At 59.4% G+C, this 14,875-nt stretch overlaps 1 protein-coding gene across 1 annotated transcript; it reads right to left on the bottom strand.

Annotated features, from left to right (window-relative positions):
- Positions 1-626: 626 nt before the first annotated feature.
- Positions 627-10,489, bottom strand: LOC128802150 (caM kinase-like vesicle-associated protein). Its single transcript, XM_053968364.1, has 8 exons — positions 10,414-10,489; positions 8,514-8,588; positions 8,318-8,407; positions 8,130-8,222; positions 7,950-8,042; positions 6,206-6,329; positions 3,544-3,746; positions 627-2,429 (listed from the first exon to the last, which is right to left on the bottom strand). Exons 2-8 carry the CDS (start codon positions 8,583-8,585, stop codon positions 1,029-1,031), a joined length of 2,076 nt encoding a protein of 691 aa, XP_053824339.1. The 5' UTR covers positions 8,586-8,588; positions 10,414-10,489; the 3' UTR covers positions 627-1,028.
- Positions 10,490-14,875: the final 4,386 nt, after the last annotated feature.

The raw sequence follows: 14,875 nt of genomic DNA, 5'->3' as shown, positions 1-14,875 counted from the left end.
GGGATTGGGATTTGGGATTTGAGATTGGGTTTGGGGAGTTGGATTTGGGATTGGGAGAGGGTTTGGGATTCGGATTTGGGGGATTGGGGGATAAGGGGGATTTGGGATTGGGGATTTGGGATTTGGATTTGGGATTGGGATTTAGGATTGGGGATTTCCCACCTTTTTCTTTCTTTCCTCATTTTTTCCACTTTTCCCCTTTTTCCCCAATTTTCCCCATTTTCTTCCCGTTTTCCCCCGTTTTCCCCACCTTTCTCTCCGTTCCCCCCATTTTTCTGAATTTTCCCATTTTTCCCCAAATTTCCCCCAAAATTTCCATTTTCCCCATTTTTCCCCATTCCCCCCCCCATTTTTCACAATTTCTCCCCATTTTCCCCAGTTTCCCAATTTCCCCATTTTTCCCAATTTTCCCATTTTTTCCCCATTTCCCAATTTCTCCTCATTTTCCCAATTTCCCCAATTTCCCCATTTTCCCCGTTTTCCCCATTTTTCCCCATTTTCCCAATTTTCCCCATTTCCCCCCATTTTCCCGCCCCTCCCCCACCCACCAGACCCAAACAGGTAAAAAAAAAAAAGAGGAAGAAAAACAAAAAAAGGCAAAATCCCGGGAATTTTATTGAATTCGGGATCCCCAGGTGAGCACAGGTAACCCCAGGTGTATCCATCAATCACCTGGCCAGGTGTGTCCATCACCTGTCCAGGTGTGTCCATCAATCACCTGGCCAGGTGTGTCCATCACCTGTCCAGGTGTGTCCATCACCTGTCCAGGTGTGTCCATCAATCACCTGGCCAGGTGTTCCCTGCCCATCTCAGGTGTGTCCATCCCTGTCCAGGTGTTCCCCTCACCTGTCCAGGTGTCTCTAGCCCATCTCCAGGTGTTCCCCTCACCTGTCCAGGTGTCTCTAGCCCATCTCCAGGTGTTCCCCTCACCTGTCCAGGTGTCTCTAGCCCATCTCCAGGTGTTCCCCTCACCTGTCCAGGTGTCTCTAGCCCATCTCCAGGTGTTCCCCTCACCTGTCCAGGTGTCTCTAGCCCATCTCCAGGTGTTTCCATCTCACTCCAGGTGTTCCCAGCCCATCTCCAGGTGTTCCCCTCACCTGTCCAGGTGTTCCCCTCACCTGTCCAGGTGTCCCCACATGACTAACGGGGGACCCGGAGTCACCTGAGAGAGTCACCTGGCCACTCCCACTCTCACCTGTGGGGCTCACCTGTCCCCCCTCACCTGCAGAGCTCACCTGTGCTTCCTCCTCAGCAGAGCTCACCTGGCCACTCCCACCTATGGGGCTCACCTGGCTGCTCTCCCCTGCAGAGCTCACCTGTCCTTCCTCCCCTGCAGAGCTCACCTGGCTGTTGTCACCTGCAGGGCTCACCTGTCCTCCCTCACCTGTTGGGCTCACCTGGACACTTCCATTCTCACCTGTGGGGCTCACCTGACAACTCTCATCTGTGGGGCTCACCTGTCCCCGCTCACCTGCAGAGCTCACCTGTCCTTCTTCACCTGCAGAGCTCACCTGTGCTTCCTCCCCTGCAGAGCTCACCTGTCCTCCTTCACCTGCAGAGCTCACCTGGCTGCTCTCACCTGCAGAGCTCACCTGTCCTTCTTCACCTGCAGAGCTCACCTGGCTGCTCTCACCTGCAGAGCTCACCTGTGCTTCCTCCCCTGCAGAGCTCACCTGTCCTTCTTCACCTGCAGAGCTCACCTGTCCTTCCTCAGCAGAGCTCACCTGGCTGCTCCCCCCCTCACCTGCAGAGCTCACCTGGCTGCTCTCACTTTCAGAGCTCACCTGGCTGCTCTCACCTGCAGAGCTCACCTGTCCTTCCTCAGCAGAGCTCACCTGGCTGCTCCCCCCCTCACCTGCGGCGCTCACCTGGCTGCTCTCACCTGCCCAGGCCCCGCCCAGGTACCTGAGCACCTCGCCGGGGGGGCAACGCCGCGCGGGCCGGGGGTGGAGCAGCCCCCGCAGCAGCGCCAGCCCCGCCCCCCCCAGGCCCCGCCAGGTGCGCGGCGGCCTCGGCGGCGCCTCACCTGCGCAGGTGCGGCCGTGCCACGCCCGGAAGCGGCGGAAGGCGGGGTCGGAGCGCGCAGGTGAGGCCCAGGGGAAGGCGCCGGTGAGCAGCGCGAAGAGCAGCACGCCGAACGCCCAGGTGTCGGCCGCGGGCTCCAGGCGCCGCCGCCGCGCCGCACCTGGGCGCACCTGCAGCAGCTCCGGGGCGGCGTAAGGGGCGGGGCCGCGGGCGGGGCGCACCTGCCAGCCCTGCACGCGCGTCAGCCCGAAGTCGCCCAGCTTGACCAGGTGGCAGTCGCGGTCGAAGGCCAGCACGTTGTCCAGCTTCAGGTCGCGGTGCACCAGGGCGTGGCCGTGCAGGTAAGCCAGGGCGGACGACACCTGGGCGGCGCAGCGCTTCACCTGCGGCTCCGGGAGACCCACCTGGGGAGGGGGGGACACACCTGCGGTCACACCTGGGGACACACCTGCGGTCACACCTGGGGAGCGGGGACACACCTGGGGACAGGTAACACACCTGGTGTCACACCTGGGGACACACCTGGGGAGGGGGGGACACACCTGCGGTCACACCTGGGGACACACCTGGGGAGGGGGGCATATCTGGGGACACACCTGGGGGCACCTGGGAGGGGCAGCGCTTCACCTGTGGCTCCGGGAGACCCACCTGGGGAGGGGGGGACACACCTGCGGTCACACCTGGGGACACACCTGCGGTCACACCTGGGGAGGGGGGGACACACCTGTGGTCCCACCTGGGGACACACCTGGGGGCACCTGGGGGCACCTGGGGTCACCTGGGGTCACACCTGGGGTCACACCTGGGGGCACCTGGGAGGGGCAGCGCTTCACCTGCGGCTCCGGGAGACCCACCTGGGAAGAGGGGACACACCTGGGACCACCTGGGGACACCTGGGGTCACCTGGGGACACACCTGGGACCACCTGGGGACACCTGGGGTCACCTGGGACCACCTGGGGACACCTGGCATCACCTGGGATCACCTGGGATCACCTGGGGACACTCAGCACTGTCACCCAGCCAGTGCTGTGTCACCTGAGAGGTCACCTGTGCACACCTGTCCTCCTGCCCAGGTGCACATCTGTCCCCTTTCCCACTCGCCTGTCCCACCTGTCCCAGCTGTCCCTCACCTGTCACTCACCCCAGGTGTGAGCAGCCCGCACAGGTCCCCGGCAGGTGCGAGCTCCATCCCCTCACCTGTCTCACCTGTCACTCACCTGTCTCACCTGTCCCTCACCTGTCCCAGCTGTCTGTGTCTCACCTGTCTCACCTGTCACTCACCTGTCTCACCTGTCCCTCACCTGTCTGTGTCTCACCTGTCTCACCTGTCCCAGCTGTCACTCACCCCAGGTGTGAGCAGCCCGCACAGGTCCCCGGCAGGTGCGAGCTCCATCCCCTCACCTGTCTCACCTGTGTCTCACCTGTCTCACCTGTCCCACCTGTCCCAGCTGTCTGTGTCTCACCTGTCTCACCTGTCTGTGTCTCACCTGTCCCACCTGTCCCAGCTGTCACTCACCCCAGGTGTGAGCAGCCCGCACAGGTCCCCGGCAGGTGCGAGCTCCTGGGCGAAGCCGAACTCCGTGGGGGTCTCGAAGGCGAGCGGCAGCACCTGGACGCAGGTGAGCGCCCCCCGCAGGCACAGGTGAGTGCAGAACTCCCGCAGGAAGCCCCACCTGGGCGTGCGCTCCTTGGAGAGCAGCTTCAGCGCCACCTGCGCACCTGCACAGGTAACACAGCGGGGTCAGGGGACACACCTGGGACAGGGAACACACCTGGGACAGGGGACACACCTGGGACAGGGAACACACCTGGGACAGGACAGGTAACACAGCGGGGTCAGGGGACACACCTGGGACAGGGGACACACCTGGGACAGGTAACACAGCTGGGTCAGGGGACACACCTGGGACAGGGAACACACCTGCACAGGTAACACAGCTGGGACAGGGAACACACCTGGGACAGGTAACACAGCTGGGTCAGGGAACACACCTGGGACAGGACAGGTAACACAGCCGGGTCAGGGGACACACCTGGGACAGGTAACACAGCCAGGTCAGGGGACACACCTGGGACAGGGGACACACCTGGGACAGGTAACACAGCTGGGTCAGGGAACACACCTGGGACAGGACAGGTAACACAGCCGGGTCAGGGGACACACCTGGGACAGGTAACACAGCTGGGTCAGGGGACACACCTGGGTCAGGGAACACACCTGCACAGGTAACACAGCTGGGTCAGGGGACACACCTGGGACAGGGAACACACCTGCACAGGTAACACAGCTGGGTCAGGGGACACACCTGCACAGGTAACACAGCTGGGTCAGGGGACACACCTGGGACAGGGGACACACCTGGGACAGGGAACACACCTGCACAGGTAACACAGCTGGGTCAGGGGACACACCTGGGACAGGGGACACACCTGGGACAGGGAACACACCTGGGACAGGGAACACACCTGCACAGGTAACACAGCTGGGTCAGGGGACACACCTGGGACAGGGAACACAGCCGGGTCAGGGGACACACCTGGGACAGGGAACACACCTGGGACAGGGACAGACACACCTGGGACAGGTAACACACCTGGAACAGGTTCAGACACACCTGGGACAGGTAACACAGGTGGGTCAGGGACAGACACACCTGGGACAGGTAACACAGATGCACAGGTAAGGGCACACCTGGGTCAGGGAATGCACCTGGGACAGGGACAGACACACCTGGGCACACCTGGGGAAACCTGGGGACACCTGGGGGGGAATGACCCAGGTGATCCCCAAGAGTGCCCAGGTGTGTCTGTGGATAGCCCCAGGTGCCCCCAGGTGTGCCCAGGTGCCCAGGTGTTCCCAGGTGCCCAGTTCCCCAGGTGCCCCCAGGTACCCCCAGGTTGCCCAGGTGCCCAGGTTCCCCAGCTGTGCCCAGGTGTGCCCAGGTGTGTCTGTGGATTTCCCCCAGGTGTGCCCAGTTGCCCAGGTTCCCCAGGTGTGCCCAGGTGTGCCCGGGTTCCCCAGGTGTGCCCAGTTCCCCATGTGTGCCCAGGTGTGCCAGGTGTGCCCAGTTCCCCAGTTCCCCAGGTGTGCCCAGGTGTGCCCAGGTGTGCCAGGTGTGCCCAGTTCCCCAGTTCCCCAGGTGTGCCCAGGTGTGCCCAGGTGTGCCAGGTGTGCCCAGTTCCCCAGTTCCCCAGGTGTGCCCAGGTGTGCCCAGGTGTGCCCAGTTCCCCAGGTTCCCCAGGTGCCCAGGTGCCCCCAGGTTCCCCAGGTGTGCCCAGGTGTGTCTGTGGATTCCCCCCAGGTGTGCCCAAGTTCCCCAGGTTCCCCAGGTGTGCCCAGGTGTGCCCAGGTGTGCCCAGGTGTGCCAGGTGTGCCCAGTTCCCCAGTTCCCCAGTTGCGCCCAGGTGCGCCCAGGTGTGCCCAGTTTCCCAGGTTCCCCAGGTGTGCCCAGGTGCCCCAGTTTCCCAGGTGTGCCCAGGTGTGCCCAGGTGCCCAGTTCCCCAGTTTCCCAGGTGTGCCCAGGTTCCCCAGGTGTGCCCAGCTGTGCCCAGCCGTGCCCAGGTGTGTCTGTGGATACCCCCAGGTGTGCCCAGGTGTGCCCAGCTGTGCCCAGGTGTGTCTGTGGATACCCCCAGGTGTGCCCAGGTGTGCCCAGGTGTGCCCAGGTTCCCCAGGTGCGCCCAGCTGTGCCCAGCTGTGCCCAGCTGTGCCCAGCTGTGCCCAGGTGTGTCTGTGGATACCCCCAGGTGTGCCCAGGTGCCCAGTTCCCCAGTTTCCCAGGTGTGCCCAGGTTCCCCAGGTGTGCCCAGCTGTGCCCAGGTGTGCCCAGGTGCGCCCAGGTGTGCCCAGGTGTGCCCAGGTTCCCCAGGTGTGCCCAGGTGCGCCCAGGTGTGCCCAGGTGTGCCCAGGTGTGCCCAGGTTCCCCAGGTGTGCCCAGGTCCCCCAGTTCCCCAGGTGTGCCCAGGTGTGCCCAGGTGTGCCCCGGTGTGCCCCGGTGTGCCAGGTGTGCCCAGTTCCCCAGTTCCCCAGGTGTGCCCAGGTGCGCCCAGGTTCCCCAGCTGTGCCCAGCTGTGCCCAGGTGTGCCCAGGTGCGCCCAGGTGTGCCCAGGTGTGCCCAGGTTCCCCAGGTGTGCCCAGGTGTGCCCAGGTGCGCCCAGGTGTGCCCAGGTGCGCTCACCGCCGCGCCGGGGCCGTGCCAGCAGCACGCGTCCGTAGGAGCCGCGGCCGAGCTCTCGCAGCACGTCCCAGTCCCGCCGCAGCTCCCGCCGGGGCAGCGCCCGCGCCGCGCCGCGCATCAGCGCCTGCGGGGGGCCCCGCGTGGGCCGGAACGGGCCGGGATGAACCGGTATGGACCGGTATAAACCAGTATGGACCGGTATGGACCGGAACGGGCCGGTATGGACCGGTATGGACCGGTATGGACCGGTATAAACCGGTATGGACCGGAACGGGCCGGTATAAACCGGTATGGACCGGAACGGGCCGGTATGAACCGGTATGGACCGGTATAAACCGGTATGGACCGGAACGGGCCGGTATAAACCGGTATGGACCGGTATAAACCAGTATGGACCGGTATGGACCGGAACGGGCCGGTATAAACCGGTACGGACCGGTATGGACCGGTACGGACCGGTATGGACCGGTACGGACCGGTATGGACCGGTATAAACCGGTATGGACCAGTATAAACCGGTATGGACCGGTATAAACCGGTATGGACTGGTATGGACTGGTATGGACCGGTATGGACCGGTATAAACCGGAACGGGCCGGTATGGACCGGTATGGACCGGAACGGGCCGGTATAAACCGGTATGGACCGGAACGGACCGGTATAAACCGGTATGGACCGGTATGGACCGGTATAAACCGGTATGGACCGGTATAAACCAGTATGGACCGGTATGGACCGGAACGGACCGGTATAAACCGGTATGGACCGGTATGGACCGGTATAAACCGGTATGGACCGGAACGGGCCGGTATAAACCGGTATGGACCGGTATGGACCGGTACGGACCGGTATGGACCGGTATGGACCGGTATGGACCAGTATAAACCGGTATGGACCGGTATAAACCGGTATGGACTGGTATGGACTGGTATGGACCGGTATGGACCGGTATAAACCGGTATGGACTGGTATGGACTGGTATGGACCGGTATGGACCGGAACGGACCAGTATGGACCGGTATGGACCGGTATAAACCAGTGCGGACCGGTACAAACCAGTATGGACTGTTATGGACCGGTACGGACCAGTATAAACCAATGCAGACCGGTATGGACCAGTATAAACCAGTATGGACCAGTACAAACCAGTATGGACTGGTATGGACCAGTACAAACCAGTATGGACCGGTACGGACCAGTATGGACCAGTACAAACCAGTACAAACCAGTATGGACTGGTATGGACCGGTATGGACCAGTATAAACCAGTATAAACCAGTACGGACCAGTATGGACCAGTATAAACCAGTACGGACTGGTATGGACCGGTATAGACTAGGATAAACCAGTATGGACTGGTATAAACCAGTATAAACCAGTACAGACCGCTATGGACCGGTACAGGCCAGTGTAAACCAGTACAGACTGGTATGGACCGGTACGGACCAGTATAAACCAGTATAAACCAGTATAAACCAGTATAAACCAGCCTGGGCCGGTATAAACCAGCACGGATCACTATGGACCAGTATGGACCAGTATGGACCAGTACGGACCAGTATAAACCAGTATGGACCAGGATAAACCATTATAAACCACTATAGACCAGTTTATATTGGTTTATTGGTATAAACCAGTATAAACCAGTGTGAACCAGTATGGACCAGTAAAAACCAGTACAGGCCAGTACAGACTGGTATAAACCGGTATGAACCAGTTCAAACCAATACAGACCAGTACAGACCTGCAGGAGGCGCTCCTGAGCCTGCGCCACCGACTGCTCATCCTCGTCATCGTCACCTTCGTCATCAGCGGCCTCGAAGGGGGCATCCATGATCTGCCACCAGTATAAACCAGTATGGACCAGTATGGACCAGTACAGACCAGTGTAAACCAGTACAAACCAGTACAGAGCAGTACAGACCTGCAGGAGGCGCTCCTGAGCCCGCGCCAATGACTGCTCATCATCCTCATCATCTTCATCATCATCGCAGGCCTCTGAGGGAGCATCCACGGCCTGAACCAGTATAAACCAGTATAAACCAGTATAGACCAATATAGACCAGTATGGACCAGTACAGACCAGTACAACCAGTACAAACCAGTACAGACCTGCGGGAGGCGCTCCTGTGACACCGACTGCTCATCATCGTCATCGTCACCTTCATCATCATCGCAGGCCTCCGAGGGAGCATCCACGGCCTGAACCAGTAAAAACCAGTATGGACCAGTATGGACCAGTATGGACCAGTATGGACCAGTACGGACCAGTACAGACCAGTACAAACCAGTACAGACCAGTACAGACCTGCAGGAGGCGCTGCTGTGACACCGACTGCTCATCCTCGTCATCGTCACCTTCATCTGAGGGGGCGTCCATGATCTGCACCAGTATGGACCAGTATGGACCAGTATGGACCAGTATAGACCAGTATAACCAGTATAACCCCAGTATATCCAGTATAAACCAGTACAAACCAGTATGAGCCAATATGAACCAGCATAACCAGTATAAAGCAGTGTAAACCAGTATGGACCAATATAAACCAGTATGGACCAGTATAAACCAGTACAGACCAGTATAACCCAGTATAACCCAATACAGACCAAGATAACCCAGTATAGCCCAGTATAGCCCAGTATAACCCAGTACAAACCAGTACAAACCAGTACAAACCAGTATAACCAGTATAGCCCAGTACAACCCAGTACAAACCAGTGTAGCCCAGTACAAACCAGTACAAACCAGTATAGCCCAGTACAAACCAGTATAACCAGTATAACCCAGTATAACCAGTATAGCCCAGTACAACCCAGTACAAACCAGTGTAGCCCAGTACAAACCAGTATAGCCCAGTCCAAACCAGTATAACCTGTACAAACCAGTACAAACCAGTATAACCCAGTACAACCCAGTACAATCCAGTCTAGCCCAGTACAAACCAGTATAACCAGTATAGCCCAGTACAAACCAGTGTAGCCCAGTAGAAACCAGTACAACCCAGTACAAACCAGTACAACCCAGTACAAGCCAGTGTAGCCCAGTACAAACCAGTATAACCAGTACAACCCAGTACAACCCAGTACAAACCAGTATAACCAGTACAAACCAGTACAAACCAGTACAAACCAGTATAACCAGTACAACCCAGTACAACCCAGTACAAACCAGTACAACCCAGTACAACCCAGTACAAACCAGTACAAACCAGTACAACCCAGTACAAACCAGTACAACCCAGTACAAACCAGTACAAACCAGTACAAACCAGTACAAACCAGTATAACCAGTACAAACCAGTACAAACCAGTATAACCAGTACAAACCAGTACAAACCAGTATAACCAGTACAAACCAGTACAACCCGCCCAGCCCAGCCCCGCTGTCCCCTCCCCCCTCCCCTCCCCCTCACCACCTGTTCCCCCCCCCCCCCCCAGCGCCACCGGTGCCACCTGTCCGAGTGCCACCAGTGCCACCTGTCCGAGTGCCACCGGTGTCACCGGTGCCACCTGTCCCGCTGTCCCCAGCTGTCCCCAAGGGGGGCCCAGATGGCCCCGAGTGTCCCCAGGGTCCCCCAGGGTGTCGCAGCTGTCCCCAAGGGTGCCCCGGGGGTGGCCCAGATGGCCCCGAGTGTCCCCAAGTGTCGCCGAGGGTGGCCCAGATGGTCCCGGGAGTGCCCCAAGGGTGGCCCCGCTGTCCCCAGGGTGTCGCAGCTGTCCCCAGAGTGTCGCAGCTGTCCCCAGGGTGCTCCAAGGGTCCCCAGCTGTCCCCAAGGGTGCCCCGGGGGTGGCCCAGATGGCCCCGAGTGTCCCTGCGCTGTCCCCAGGGTGTGCCAAGGGTCCCCAAGGGTGGCCCCGCTGTCCCCAGAGTGCCCCAAGGGTCCCCAGCTGTCCCCAAGGGTCCCCAGCTGTCCCCAGGGTGCCCCAAGGGTCCCCAGCTGTCCCCAAGGGTCCCCAGCTGTCCCCAGGGTGTCGCAGCTGTCCCCAGGGTGCCCCAAGGGTCCCCAGCTGTCCCCAGGGTGTCGCAGCTGTCCCCAGGGTGCCCCAAGGGTCCCCAGCTGTCCCCAGGGTGCCCGGGGCTGGCCCAGATGGCCCCGAGTGTCCCCAGGGTGCCCCAGGGTCCCCAGGTGTCCCCAAGGGCTGGTCCAGATGGCCCCGAGTGTCCCCAGGGTCCCCCAGGTGTCCCCAGGGTGTCGCAGGTGTCTCACCCGTGCCCGCGCGCCGCCGCTGTCCCCAGGTGTCGCCGCTGTCGCCCGTCCCCTGTGCCGTGTCCCCCCCGGTGGCCCCGCGGCCGTGACTCAGAGTTTCCCGAGCCCGCGGTGCCACCGCCCCGCCGCGGTGTCACCTGCGCGGGGACAGCGGGGACGGGGGGGGGGACACAGAGGGGACAGCGGGGACAGGGGGGGACACGGGGGGAACACGGTGGGGACAGCGCGGGGACAGCGGAGGGACACGGTGGGGACGGGGGGGGACAGCGGGGACGGGGGGGGGACACAGAGGGGACAGGGGGGGACACGGGGGGGGACACAGGGGGGACAGCGCGGACGGGGGGGACACGGGGGGGACACGGGGGGGACGGGGGGGGACAGAGGGTCAAGGAAGGGGACACGGAGGGACAGGAGGGAACACGGGGGGACACGGGGGGGGGACAGCGCGGGGACAGAGGGACAAGGAGGGGACAGAGGGACGGGGGGGATGGGGGACAAGGGGGACAAGGAGGGGACAGAGGGACAAGGAGGGGACAGAGGGACGGGGGGGATGGGGGACAAGGGGGACAAGGAGGGGACAGAGGGACAAGGAGGGGACAGAGGGACGGGGGGGATGGGGGACAAGGGGGACAAGGAGGGGACAGAGGGACAAGGAGGGGACAGAGGGACAAAAGGAGAGAGGGGGACACGGGGACAGGAGGGGACGGGGGGGATGGGAGGACAGGGGGACAAGGAGGGGACAGAGGGACGGGGGGGGATGGGGGGGGAGACAGGACAGGGGGACACGGGGACAAGGGGGGGATGGGGAGGGAGGGGACAGGAGGGGACAGGGACAGGGACAGGGACAGGGGGGATGGGAGAACAGGGGGACAAAGAGGGGACAGGGGACAAAAGGAGAGAGGGGGGACAGGGGGACACAGGGGGACTGGGAGGGCACTGGGATGTACTGGGAGGGGATTTGGGGGCACTGGGATATACTGGGAGGGACTGGGACAGTGTCCCTGGGGGGTGTGGAGCTGTACCGGGATATACTGGGGGATACTGGGGGATACTGGGGCCATACTGGGATATACTGGGGCCATACTGGGATATACTGGGGCCATACTGGGGCCATACTGGGGCCATACTGGGATATACTGGGGCCATACTGGGATATACTGGGGCCATACTGGGGCCATACTGGGATATACTGGGGCCATACTGGGATATACTGGGGCCATACTGGGGGATACTGGGGCCATACTGGTGTCCCCAAACCCTGTGCCGAGGACTGGGCCCATCCCAATCCCTCCCAGTTTGTCCCAGTTCCCTCCCAGTACATCCCAGTTTGTCCCAGTCCCATCCCAATCCCTCCCAGTTTGTCCCAATCCCCTCCCAGTTTGTCCCAGTTCCCTCCCAGTCCATCCCAGTTTGTCCCAGTCCCCTCCCAGTTCCCCCCAGTCCCTCCCAGTTCGTCCCAGTTCCCCTCCCAGTTCCCCCCAGTCCCTCCCAGTTTGTCCCAGTCCCTCCCAGTTCCCCCCAGTCCCTCCCAGTTTGTCCCAGTCCCTCCCAGTTCCCCCCAGTCCCTCCCAGTTTGTCCCAGTCCCTCCCAGTTCCCCTCCCCCCCGGTTATTTCGGGCCCCCAGCACCTGTCCCTGGCCCCGCCCCTCCCCCACCCGGGCCCCGCGCCAGCGCCCCTCCCCCACCCGGGCAGGGCCGGGGGAACTGGGACAAACTGGGACAAACTGGGACAAACTGGGACAAACTGGGATGGGACTGGGACAAACTGGGAGGGACTGGGAGGAAACTGGGAGGGACTGGGACAAACTGGGACAAACTGGGAGGGACTGGGATGTGACTGGGAGGGGAACTGGGATAAACTGGGAGGGGATTGGGATGGAACTGGAACAAAGTGGGATGGACTGGGAGGGACTGGGACAAACTGGGATGGGACTGGGACAAACTGGGAGGGAACTGGGAGGGACTGGGACAAACTGGGATGGACTGGGGGGGACTGAACTGGGAGCACTGGGATGAACTGAACTGGTCTGTACTGGTCTGTACTGGGAGCTCTGATTCATACTGGTCTGTACTGGTCCATACCAGCCTGTACTGGTTTATACTGGTCCATACTGGTTTATATCATTCTGTACTGGTTTATACTGCTCAGTACTGGTTTATACTGGTCTGTACCAGTCCGTACTGGTTTATACTGGTCCGCACTGGTTCATGCTGGTCCGTACCGGTTTATACTGGTCCGTACCGGTCCATACTGGTCTGTACTGGTCCATACTGGTTTACACTGGTCCGTACTGGTCTGTACTGGTCTGTACCGGTCCATACCGGTCCGTACCGGTCCGTACTGGTCTGTACCAGTCCGTACTGGTTTATACTGGTCCATACTGGTCCATACTGGTCTGAACTGGTCCGTACTGGTCCATACCGGTCCATACTGGTCCGTACTGGTCCATACTGGTCCGTACCGGTCCATACTGGTCTGTACCAGTCCGTACTGGTTTATACTGGTCCGTACCGGTCCATACTGGCCCATACTGGTCCGTACCGGTCCGTACTGGTCCATACTGGTCCGTACTGGCCCATACTGGTCCATACTGGTCCATACTGGCCCATACTGGTCCATACTGGTCCATACTGGTCCGTACCAGTCCATACTGGCCCATACTGGTCCATACTGGTCCATACTGGTCCATACCAGTCCATACTGGCCCATACTGGTCCATACTGGTCCATACTGGTCCGTACTGGCCCATACTGGTCCATACCGGTCCATACTGGTCCGTACCAGTCCATACTGGCCCATACTGGTCCATACTGGTCCATACTGGTCCGTACTGGTCCATACTGGTCCGTACTGGTTTATACTGGTCCATACTGGTCCGAACTGGTCCGTACCGGTCCGTACTGGTCCATACTGGTTTATACTGGTCCGTACTGGGAGCTCCGGTTCGCTCCCAGCTCTGACCCGGGAGGAATTCGGGGCCGCCCCTCCCCCCCCCACGGCCACCTGTGGCTGCGCTAATTAGCGGTGATTAATGACCGGGGTGATTAATGACCGCGGGAAGGATTGATTACCGCGGGGAAGGATTAATTACCCGGAGGAATGATTAATTACCGGGGATTGATTACCGGGGAATGATTAATTACCGGGGATTGATTACCAGGGAATGATTAATTACCCGGAGGAATGATTAAGTACCGAGGGGAATGATTAATTACCGAGGGTGTGATTAATTACCGGGGATTGATTAATTACCGTGAGGAATGATTAAGTACCGAGGGGAATGATTAATTACCGGGAAATGATTAATTACCGGGGATTGATTAATTACCGCGAGGGATGATTAATTACCGCGGGGAATGATTAATGGCCGGGGATTGAATACCAGGGGTGATTAATTACCCGGAGGAATTATTAATTACCGGGGAAGAGGGGAATGATTAATTACCCGGAGGAATGATTAATTACCGCGGGGAATGATTAATTACCGGGGATTGATTACCGGGGATTGATTAATTACCGTGAGGAATGATTAATTACCGAGGGAATGATTAATTACCGCGGGGAATGATTAATGGCCGGGGATTGATTACCGGGGAATGATTAATTACCCGGAGAAATGATTAATTACCGTGAGGAATGAATAATTACCGTGAAGAATGATTAATTACCGTGAGGAATGATTAATTACCGTGAAGAATGATTAATTACCGGGGATTGAATACCAGGGGTGATTAATTACCCGGAGGAATTACTAATTACCCTTAGGAATAATTACCCCCGGTAATCATTAATTAATTAATGGGTGATTAATTACCGTGAGGAATGATTAACGACCGTGGGAATGATTAATGACCGGGGAATGATTAATTACCCGGAGGAATTATTAATTACCGGGGCCATGATTAATTACCGGGGAATGATTACCGTGAAGAATAATTAATTACCGGGAAGAGTAATTAATTGCCAGGGAATGATTAATTACCGGGAATCAATAATTAGCCGGGGAATGACTAATCACCGCAATGATTAATGAGCGGGATGATTAATTAGCGGGATGATTAATGAGCGGGCCGAGCCGCCGCAGGGGTTAATTAGCGGGATGATTAATTAGCGGGATGATTAATGAGCGGGCCGAGCTGCCGCAGGGGTTAATTAGGGGGATGATTAATTAGCGGGATGATTAATGAGCGGGCCGAGCCGCCGCAGGGGTTAATTAACGGCAGGGATTAATTACGGGGGAGGGGCCGCGACCGCGACAGGTGCGGGGGGGGAGGGGCGGGAGGGACTGGGAAGGAACTGGGAGGAACTGGGAGGAACTGGAATGGAACTGGAATGGAACTGGGGGGAACTGGGATGAACTGGGAGGGGATTTCAGTGCATTGCGAGGAGACTGGGAGGGACTGGTTCATACTGGGATGGACTGGGGCCATACTGGGAGGGACTGGGGCCATACTGGGATGG

The sequence above is a fragment of the Vidua chalybeata genome, chromosome 34 (genome assembly GCF_026979565.1).
Source record: "Vidua chalybeata isolate OUT-0048 chromosome 34, bVidCha1 merged haplotype, whole genome shotgun sequence".
Lineage (NCBI taxonomy): Eukaryota > Metazoa > Chordata > Aves > Passeriformes > Viduidae > Vidua > Vidua chalybeata.
The sequence above is the reverse complement of the archived record's forward strand: the minus strand, read 5'-3'. Positions and strand labels throughout refer to the sequence as shown.

What these genes read in the sequence shown, in the direction of transcription:
- LOC128802150 (XM_053968364.1), bottom strand. Translation starts at nt 8,585, where the DNA reads ATGGACGCCCCCTCAGATGAAGGTGACGATGACGAGGATGAGCAGTCG. An exon ending in CACAGCAGCGCCTCCTGCAG is followed by an intron (nt 8,408 to 8,513) that starts GTCTGTACTGGT and finishes TTACTGGTTCAG; the next exon opens with GCCGTGGATGCTCCCTCGGA. An exon ending in CTCAGGAGCGCCTCCTGCAG is followed by an intron (nt 6,330 to 7,949) that starts GTCTGTACTGGT and finishes GGCCCCCCGCAG; the next exon opens with GCGCTGATGCGCGGCGCGGC.